General features: G+C 42.2%; 1 protein-coding gene across 1 annotated transcript; it reads right to left on the reverse strand.

Moving 5' to 3' along the window:
• Nucleotides 1-508: 508 nt before the first annotated feature.
• Nucleotides 509-1,426, reverse strand: LOC308297968 (putative nuclease HARBI1; the record flags this gene model as incomplete). Its single annotated transcript, XM_080741532.1, has 1 exon — nucleotides 509-1,426. One exon carries the CDS (start codon nucleotides 1,424-1,426, stop codon nucleotides 509-511), a length of 918 nt encoding a protein of 305 aa, XP_080597658.1.
• Between the last annotated feature and the right edge of the window lie 9,722 nt (nucleotides 1,427-11,148).

Raw genomic sequence — 11,148 nt, forward strand, 5'->3', positions numbered from 1 at the left:
AAATTTTATGTTGGTTTGTTTACTGTTGAGTGAGAAAACATTCTTGCAATGCACACATTAGTGTGCATTAAGTAGTAATAGTAAAAGTAGTAATATTAAGTAGTAAGTAGTAGTAAGTAGTAATAGTAAGTAGTAATAATAAGTAAGTAGTAATAGTAAAAAATAGTGGGACCTCACACCCTGATAAACACTTGTAAAGTACAGTAGGAGCTGAGGCATTCCTTTTTGTTTGATTCGGCTCCTCAGAAGAAGTAGTAAAGAAGTAGTAATAGTAAAAAATAAAATAAAAAAAAAGGCTGTTCCTACAGCCTTCAGTGGTTCTCAAACCTTTTCATGTAAAGGACCCCCAAAATTATTATAATTTGGCCATAATCCATCTGAAATAAGTTTGTTGCCAGGGGCCAGTTGCCATCCCAGAAGAGATGTGTTGTGCTTACAAAGTAAATAATAACATTTATATTGAAAAAATGAAATGAAAAAAAAAAAAAAAATAAATAAAATAAAGGTTTTAAGGATCAAGGTATTTTGTCAAGACCCTCCTGACCCTCTTTCCCTCAGCCTCATTGCAGTCTGTTCTGTACTGGTTGTTCTGCATGGGAGGCTGGAATGCACTGTCAGATTCGCGAGCTAACGTCACACTGTGGTCATCAATGGTCTCCTTGCAGACCTCACAATAGTTATGGAGAACAAAACAAGCATAGATGACGTAAGGGAGGTCATTCAGGTTGATGTCCAGTTTCTTCTGAAGCGCTCCAAACCTGGCCTTCAATCGCCCAAAAGCACATTCAATGACCATTCGTCCGCTGCAAAGACACATGCCAAAGTACTGTTGTTGAGGGTTGCACCCACCGCTGGCATATTCCTTCATGAGGAAAGGCATTAATGGGTAGGCCGGGTCCCCAAGTAGGAATATAGGGATGGGGTCTTCCTCCTCCACAATCCTCTTTTTCAGGGCAGGGATGCGACCAGTCTTGAAATAATAATTTAATTTTGAATTCGCAAACACACGAGCATCGTGAACGCTCCCAGGCCATTTGACAACCACATCCATAAACTGGAAATTATAATTACACGTGCCTTGTACGTTGAGGGTGTATCTCCCTTTTCTGTTGATATATTCCACAGAGTTGTCCATGGGCTGTCTGATCTCGATGTGTGTGCCATCAACTGCTCCCAAGCACTGTGGTATACCATGGGCATGTTGAAACTGGCTAACGAGTTCTTCAGCTTCAGGTTCTGTGAAGGGCAGCCTGATGTACTGGGGGCCTAGATGGACAGTTATGGCTGTACAGACCTCCCTCACGATGTTGGAGACGCACTGTTTCGACAAGCCAAAGGAGTTTGCCGTCTTCCGCTGCCTCCCTTGGTCACTCAGGTAGTACAAGGTACAGGCCACCTTCTTCAACACGTCCACTGGAGCTCTCATCACCGTTGTTTCCCCTTCAAATCAAAATCAAATCACATTTATTTATAAAACACATTTTAAAAACAAACAAAGTGCTATACAGCAGGGGTCATCAATATTTCCATACACACGTGTGCATGTATGACACTATGGCATATTAGGAATCCCATGCATCACCTTTTCTTGTTTATTTTTATTCTATTTTGCTAGTTGCTAGTTTTTTGCACTATTAGGTTGTGTTAGTTTTTTAGTATTGACTGTTATGGTCACTTTGATTTGGGCACTGTATTATTTTGATAGTTTATGCTTTAAGACACTATGTATATACTATATATATTATTCGTTCCCTTTCCTGTTGTACCTTGCTCTTACTGTACTTACTGTACTCTGTTCTTGTTGTTTTCTTTTTCATACTTCTCTGTAACTTTGTAAATAACATTATACTGCTGTGCTGCCTCTGAGCAACACATTTTCCCCCTTGGGATAATAAAGGTATCTATCTATAACTAGTGGTTCTCAAATGTTTTATTTGCAAAGACCCCCATAACTCTTGAGAGTGTACAAATAGGTTCCATTTGTACCCCCATAACTCTATGGAACCAAACGGACCCTCCAAATGGATTTGGTTCCATTTGTACCCCCATAACTTTATCCATAGTTATGGGGGTACAAATGGAACCAAATAGACCCCTAGTTATGGGGGTACAAATACCCATTTGTACACGCAAGAGTTATGGGGGTCCATTTGGTTTCATTTGTACCCCCATAACTCTGAGAGTCACTCTGAGACAGTTATGGGGGTATAAATGGAACAAAATTTACCCTTTTTGGTTGCATTTGTACACTCTCAGAGTGATATATACCTGTTATGGTCATTCAGTACTAGCTATTTATGAGTTTCATTTGTCCGTGGCAAATATGGCATTGAGACAACAAATATCCACTGCAAGCTAGCATGGGGAAGACCCATATACAGACTTTATCAGCTAAAGAAATACAAACAATAGTGAAAACATACAGAGACATAGGCCTACTGTGTGTAAGGCATAGCCTACCTTCGATGTAAGGACGGAGACACTCTGCCAAAGCAACGAGTGATGGTTTCGACATGCGGAAGTTTTCCTTCCACTCCTCCTCAACCACTAACCCTGCCACGAAATTGTCCCACCAGAGGCTGGTTCGACCAGGTCTGACCCAAAACTGCCGCCGCTTGCGGGCTTTGAACCGCGGACGCTGTGGACCGGTCAGCAATATGGTGCGCATCATACGCCTTCTCGTCCCATTGAAGTGGTGGAGTTGGTGCAGCAGTGCCATGTTAATTTGGAGCACTCCCAAAAGTCCCAGAAGGGAAAGGAAAAAAGTAAAAAGCTTGGAAGGCGTCATGTTTGTTGTGATGATGATGATGATGAGTCGGCGGCGACTCTGCGTTGTTGTGACGTTCTGCCTGATGATGGTTGGAAATAAGCCAAGTGCTTTTCTAGGATCTCCTTAGTTGACCTTGTACCAGTGAACTGTACCGTCATGAAACTGTACCTTTTTCCTATGCAAACTTCTAATAAACTCTTCAAAACGCGAGGTTATTTGTTTTGAAGTTGTTGCTGCTGTTGTTGGCGCATGCTCACTGACAAGAGCTTCTTTTTTGAGGACGGTTGGCACCCATCTTTTTGGTGCATTGCTGCCATCTTCTGTTCTGGAAGAACACTACAGCGAATGCCAAAAGAATCAATGGGCATGCACGAAGATTACGGTGATGTCATTGTCTTCAGAACTATCCGCCTATCTTGACTACACGGATCCAGTGAAGCGGATAGTTTTCAGTGTCTCCACTTATTTATCCGGATTGAAAACTATCCAGATTCACTGCCAAACTATCCAGCTTCGTGTGGCTACATGCCCCAACAGCACAAAAAAGTGTCTAGATATCAACAATCCAGCAACAATCCAGCTCCGTGTAGCCGGGGCCTGAGTGCGGCCGCACCCAGCCTTTTATAGTGCACCCTGGGAACACTGGCCAGGTGCTCCCAATGCACCTGATTGTCAATCTGCAGGACCTGTGGGAAGTTAGTCAGACAAGAGAATACTCTAACCACACAGGCCCTAGTAGGTTACAAGGGGCTGTGACACCCTCCCCCTACAAAACGAGGACCCTTAAGGGACCGAGGCACCAACAGCTAAACCAAAACATATTAAATGTGTATTTAGTAAATTTAGAAAATCTAAACATTACTTTAAAAATGTGATCCAATCAGACACTTTACATACAATTTAAAGATAAGAAACCCAAATCAATCTCAGTCTACATATTAGTCACCCAATATTAAATCTAATAGCCAATAACCATACCAAAACCACAACCTATATCACAAACCATGTTTTGAAAATAAACGACCCACTTAATAAACGTCACTATAACCCATCCCCTCTGTACCTAGCATACCTGCCCACCATCCCCAGCAAACAAGATCATCCGGAATTACTTGAAGCATCTAAGAGGAATGGGACAGGAACAGAGCCATTAACAGTGAGAAAGGCAGAACCACTGGGTCAAAACACAGGTCACATTGTATAACATAAGTCAACCGTCAAAACATTTTCTGATCCAGATAAACTAAAGTCAAATCATTCAGTACACTTTACCAGCTAGGCCAACCTGAATAAAACCCAGAGTGGCGGCTCCTCCCAGCTCACCGGGAGTGTGCACAAAGCCCCACACCAATAGATCCAGCGTTGCCCGAACCTAACCCCCCCCATCCCAACCGACCCATATGTCAGAAGGACATGGGGAAGCGAACACTGTCCCCCAGCCATTCCGGCCTGGTGAGACAAATCGCAAACTTAGAACATGATAAACCAAACCAAGCGAACACTGTCTCCCAGCCATTCTGGACTGGCAAGACAAATCGCAACCTTAACAGGATAAAACCACATCTACACCTCCCAGCCACCTGCAGCCTGGCAGATACAACACTGCCTCCCAGCTGCACCGGCCTGGTGAAGACAATTCCTGCCTTTACATTACCAATTATAACTACAGCTCCCATACATGGAACTCACAAGAACTTAGTACTGAAACAATTCTGGACCAAACCATACTGACAGAAAGGGAAAACCTATGAGAACAAAACCGAGGACAAGTGACTTTTTAGATTACCATTAACCAAAAACAATAACCAAAAACAAATGCTCTCTCTAAAACCCTGCCAAAGCCAGGACAGCTGCTACAGGTGCGCCTACAGGTGCGTGATCCCCCACCTCATAATTTTGGTAAGTGCTTTTGTCAGCCAACCACATATTTCAGCGAAACGCCGCTGGCACCAAATCATATGCTTGAAACAGTAACTTTAACAACCTTGTAGGCCTACTTCATGCTCTGGTCAATACATCTCCATATAGCAATATGCATACCAGCGTTAAAATAGACTTCATCTCACCTCGTTTGACCAGGCATGGGAGTGAAAATAAGTCAGATTTTAGACAGCAGGTACTGGTTGAGTTGGGAAATAAAGGTATATGTGGCTGATTATGTGCACACAGGGCTGTAAGGCAGGGTATATGCACACGGAGGTGTAAGGCAGTGATGTGCACACATAGCAGATGAGTAAGCCTGGCTACGCGAGGCTAGAGCTAAGCTGGGTATGTGCACAAAGATGATGGTGAGAGCAAATTTGAGTGGCATGAGTGAGATAATGCCCACCTTCTAAAGACTGGCGCATGCAAGACCCATACCTCATAATCAAAAGCCACTTCAAATCCTACACTCTCTCAGGACTCTCTGTTTTAGATTCTCAATTATAGCTTGCATCATTTCGCAGACACCGCTATTCATACCATAAAATAAGAAACGATAACGCCTTTGCACTCTCGATTTGTCAGCAGCCAGTATTGTGTGTTCCCCAGATATGCGCAGGGGCGTCACAAGGGGTAGGAAAGTGGGACTGAGTTACTGGGGCCCAAGGTGGAGGGGCCCCGGCCTAATAACTTTATCTATTGAAAAATAGCAGATATACAAGCTCACAGCGCGGCACCGAGTGCCGCGCTGCGAGCTTGTAGATCTGCTATTTTTGAAAAGTTGTGAAAATGTGTGAAAATCTTTGAATATATGTATTTTTTAAGCGAACATTTCTAACTAAAATTTTGCTTCTGGGGGTCCCTGGAACTAAATATTTTGAGATCAGGGTCCGTGGCCAAATACATATCATCTTGGGGGTCCTTGACATAGGTTTCTTGCACACAATTTCACGATTTTTAAAAAATAGCAGATATACAAGCTCGCAGCGCGGCACCGTGAGCTTGTATATCTGCTATTTATCAATAGTTAACATTCATGGGGGGCCCGCAGTGAATCCTTGTACCCAGGGCCCAGAATTTGGTGTGACGCCCCTTGATATGCGAGACGCTAGGATGGAAAATTGTGCGGCATCGAACGCAGTAATCTCGGGCGTCACTATCTGCCCTATTCTTCACGTGTCACTCATGAAAGGATGTGCGTCGGCGTTCTCTCTATTGCGTTCCACGCGCTCGATCCCGTCTGCACATGCTCGCCGCGAAAATTACAGGAAATTAAAAGTCGCTCCCAAACGTTGGGGCTGTTTGTGAGGAGGTGAATAAATGAAGCAGCGATGCGGAGGAGTCACAACTAAGAGCAATGTGCGAACCTTGATTAATTGCTCTGTGGAGGAGAGACACAAATGTGAAAAAATGACAGAAAGAATGAAGGCAGAGAACAAATCACAAAAAGAATGATATAAATTCAATACTAAACAAGATAAGCGGCATTGAAATGAGGTGCCTGACATTTCAGAGGAGCTGCATTACTCATAAATTACAAACAATCAAATACACTGTGTGTGTGTGTGTGTGTGTGTGTGTGTGTGTGTGTGTGTGTGTGTGTGTGTGTGTGTGTGTGTGTGTGTGTGTGTGTGTGTGTGTGTGTGTGTGTGTGTGTGTGTGTGTGTGTGTGTGTGTGTGTGTGTGCACGCGAATACAGATGTGTTCAACCATGCTTATGCAATGAATGCAGAATAAATCACTGAAGGCCCAAGACAAGCCGTATAGCGTCGATTAGCTCTCAAAAAAAGCACAGATGTACACTTCATGAAGATTATAGGTTTCGAGCACCATACAAATGACTAGTATTATTGTAATGGCAGGGTATAAACACCTACGCGAGTGTACTGATGGATGGATTGGGAATTGACCTCCTTTTCTTCCTGCGGTCAAGAGCTTGCACTGGGAACCAGCTAGTCTGTGGAGGAGGTGGCCAGTCTCCTCATCCAGTCCAGTGTGTTGTCCGCCTTTGTGTCGTCCAACACGACTTGTTCCAGTCGATCATGGCTAGCGAGAGAACAGTGCGCGCAGAGCCAGGGGGGGGATTGAAACTTTGGCATCGTTGCTTCCCATTTGAACATCCTGGCCCTTGTGAAGGGTCTGTGGGAGAAAGGGCGGGCAGAACAAGATGCTTCCACCCCCAACTGACAACACGCACACGAACACACACAAGCTTTTAAATCCTCTGCCCACAGCTGGTGTAAGGCACATCATGGATGTCCTTCAAATACACGCACAAACCGCTGGGATCGTTTCTTTCTCGCTTTACAATTTACAATTTAGGCATTTTAGCAGACACTCTTAATCCAGAGCAATTTACAATAAGCAAGGTTATACATCAATACATCAAATGCATATCGTCGTTGTCGGATGAAAACCTTGTATGTCCAAAACCGTTGGTTTTGCATTTATCCTTTTAAAAATGACTTAAACTAGTGAAAACAGCCGATCTACAAGCACACACAACGCCTCGCACCGCGAGGCGTTGTGTGCTTGTAGATCTGCTGTTTTCACTACTTTTGTGCGACAAATTTGAAACTTGGAGATACGAGGTTTCCACCTGACAACGACGATATATAGAAATAGTAATCTAAGAAAAGAAAAAAAAAACATGGGTAGACCAAGCACGTTTTACGCTTTGATTGCAGATCACCTTGGCTGTAAAACACTTCCGTGAGATGGCAGGAATTAACGAGAGGGAGGGAGGGAGGGAGGCGAGAGAGGGAAAGGCAGGATAACCCATCCCTCCTGTGGGTAAACCAACATCCCCACAGTCCCCCAACCCCCTTCACCGGACCACCTTTTCCGCATGGGTGGGTACAGATGTCGGACCATCTGGAGCCCGCCTTGTGGAATGCTGGGAGCTTTACCTCCTCCAGGTAGAGCGTGGCAGTAGATCCCTGTCGTCTGCCTTCATTCTCCTCCAGTCTGGGACTGAGGAGAGAGAGATCTGAGTACTCTTATAGCTTATAACAGATCCCCTCCCTCTGGCCCAGATCCACTGTCATGTGGTGTCAGGAAAATGGGATCAATTCAGAATGGAGAAAGAAATGTCTGTAGGGTCGCTGTAATAAAATGTTGTAATAGTCAAACGTATAAATCGTCACTGTCGGGCAGAAACCGTGTATCTCTAAGTTTCAAATGTGTATGTTTTTTTGGTAAAGTAAAGCCCTGCTTCATCATACAAGACTGTCGCCCAAAACTAGTGAAAATGGCAGTTCTACAATCATAAAATGCCTCGCACCGCGAGGCAATGTGTGCTTGTAGATCAGCTACTTTTACTACTTTGAATGATTTTTAAAATGATAAATACAAAACAAACGATTTTGGACATACAAGGTTTCCACACAACAATGACGAAATAGTATTCCACCCTGTGAAGAGCTCATTGCATTGGTTTGAATAGATCAGTCTCAATTATGATTGTAAAAATGAAATGGTCTTTTAACCCCTGAATTGTGCTCCATTTTACAACATGTGGGCATACTAACGCACAACATCGTGGATTTCACTCTCTAGAACAGGGGTGGGCAACTTTAATGATGGCAAGGGCCACTATATTTTCACCTTACTCCAGAGGGCCACATTGCATATTGCTACATCCTTTGTCATTCTAGTATCTCATACAAAAGAAGCAAACATAGCAGATCTACAAGCTCAAAACGCATCGCGCTGCGATGCGTTTTGAGCTTGTAGATCGGCTATTTTTTCTTCTTTTGAATTGGAATCCTGAATTATTTTTTGTTATTTTTTAATTGGAATCCTGAAATGTTACATTTTGATTTAATTTCAAACACATTTAGTTACAGTATATATTCATATTAACTTTATGAACCTAAATACAAATACATTGGACATAAAAAATACATTTTAACACTTATGTTGCAATGATTTTTTCTCTTCAATGTCTCGTGTTGCCATGGTTACCATAGACTTCCATGTAATTGTGCAAGTGTGTAAAAAGTGCACGCCCATGCCTAGATGATGCACCACGTGTGTAGATGCTGTTCACAGCTTTCAAACAAAAAAATCTGCTTGGAAATCCGTTCATGCATTCATGATTTATCAGCCATTATGTTTTCTTCAGATGTAAACAAACATGGCTGCCATGTTTGAAAGAATGGGTTGGTATGGGGGTTAAACATGCAATTTCGCGATCGCGATCATGCCTAATACATTTCTGGAGGTCCAAAAAAAAAATTTGAATTTTTTTTTTTTGAAAAAAAAAATATATATATTTTTTTCAAAAACGGCCCAAACTCGGGAAACTCGGGGTTGGCACAGCACTAGTACCAATACAAACTCGGGAAACTCGGGGTTGGCACCATATGTGTTAATACGACTATACTAGTCATTAAGCTACTAATATAGACTGATGGAATTAAAGCAGGTCATGTTTGGAATTATAACAGCTGAAATCAATAATATATCAGTATTTTACTATTAACCTGCGGGCCGCATTAAGCGAAGCTGGGGGCCGCATGTGGCCCCCGGGCCGCCAGTTGCCCATATATGCTCTAGAATGTTGTCTCCCCATCTACAGAATAAACAGTTCCAGAATTCTGTACTAAATCTAATCTAAAAAAATCTACTCTGATGATGGTCACATTCTGCCTCTTACATTATAGCCCTGGGTATAGGCCACCCACCCTGGTGGAGATGCACTCCATGGGGCGTCGCTTTCTCATTTGAATAGTGTCAACCTATTACATTCTGAAGGACTGCAGGGAGCTAATCGAGCTTCTTACAGTAACTACGAATACATGAAAAAAACAAGGTTCATTCTATGCATTTGGTTGAAGAACAGAGTGTCCTTGTGTAATTATAACCCAGAAATTTGTCAGTGAGGAAATGTCAGGTCTCGACCACCTGACTTCAACCTGAGACTGTGAAGCAGCCTGCAGACTCTCCAATTACTGTACAGTTGATTGCTATTTTGCACTTATTAAAACTGAGAGAGAGAGAGAGATTTATAATTGACTAAATCGATTAGTCTCATTAACCACTTATCCCTGTATTACACTTACAAATTACAAATAGCTAAATTAGCTCAGTTCATTTATCGCAGTCGAGGTAAAAGTTTGATCAGGATCGGTGCGTGTCTGACATTCATTAGCATCGAAGCATTAGTGTGGGATCTATAGGCAGAGATACATGAGATTAGAAAAACAGGTTTTAATTTAGAAGGATGCAAAACGTACTCCTCCCACCCATTTACAGCGCCAGGTGTTTGAATGCAAACACGGGTGGTTCGGTGCCAATTGATTGTAATGTTTTAATTTCATCTGAGATGCTTATTTGGTGTTAACCGCTTCACAAAAGTGTGGCTTCTTTTTTTTTTTTTCTTTTCTTTTTGGTTTGGAGTAACTATTTAGTATTCAGTGACTTGGCTCTTTTGAAGTGATTTATCCACTGTAGTATTTCTTTTCTACCCTTGTTCATTGAAGCAGTTCGCCATGTCTGTATCCTTGTCGCCAAACGCTTTCTGTGTCACAATAGACACTGACCGAATGGAATATTGTCTGTATATAAGAGTCTCTGAATGGAAACTATCAGCCTTTCAGATTGTATTTCGATCAGTGGTGGAGTGGATCTTTTTGATGGATAGTACATGTAAATCCCCATAATCTGTTGTTATGATTTTCCCATCTAGAAATTGATTTTTTTCTGCTGTATTCCAAAGATAGTTTGTGCTCTTGTTGGTGTGTTTCAAATATTTATGAAATTCAAGTGCTACCGACTTTTTCCGTTTGCTGTTGCCTTTTGATTAATTTCTTTTGCTGCGCTGTAACTTTGTTGTACTTATGTTCTTATCTCTTTTATTTTAGCGTATTCTTATTTTCCATTCTCTTGACTCTTTAAGAGCATTAAGACAGACAGGCACACATCAGGACAATTGAATACAATTAAATAGTCATTAAGGTATTGTATAAACCACTTTGAATTGCCTATAGTTGTTGAAATGTTCTACACAGACATACCTTGCCTTGCCTTCATTAAGGTACATGCGTGTTCTTCACATATTGCATGACGTCGTTGTCGGGTGAAAACCTTGTATGTCCAAAACCGTTCATTTTGCATTTATCATTTTACAAATGATTTAAACTAGTGAAAACAGCTGATCTACAAGCACAGGTGTTGTGTGCTTATAGATCTGCTGTTTTCACTACTTTTGTGCGACGGCCTTGTACGATGAAGCAGGGCTTTACTTTGCGAAAGAAGGTACAAATTTGAAACTTGGAGATAAGAGGTTTCCACCCGACAACAACGATAATGAATATTAAATGAATATTTTCTGAGAATATCAGTTCATTCATCTTTGTTTTGTGGGGCGTGACGTTGGTATATTTGGTTAGTGCATATGCCCTTCATGCGGAAGGTGAGTGGTTCAAACCCTGCCTAGGCCGACGTCAGCA

Source organism: Nannobrachium achirus (genome assembly GCF_963921795.1).
Source record: "Nannobrachium achirus genome assembly, chromosome: 14".
Lineage (NCBI taxonomy): Eukaryota > Metazoa > Chordata > Actinopteri > Myctophiformes > Myctophidae > Nannobrachium > Nannobrachium achirus.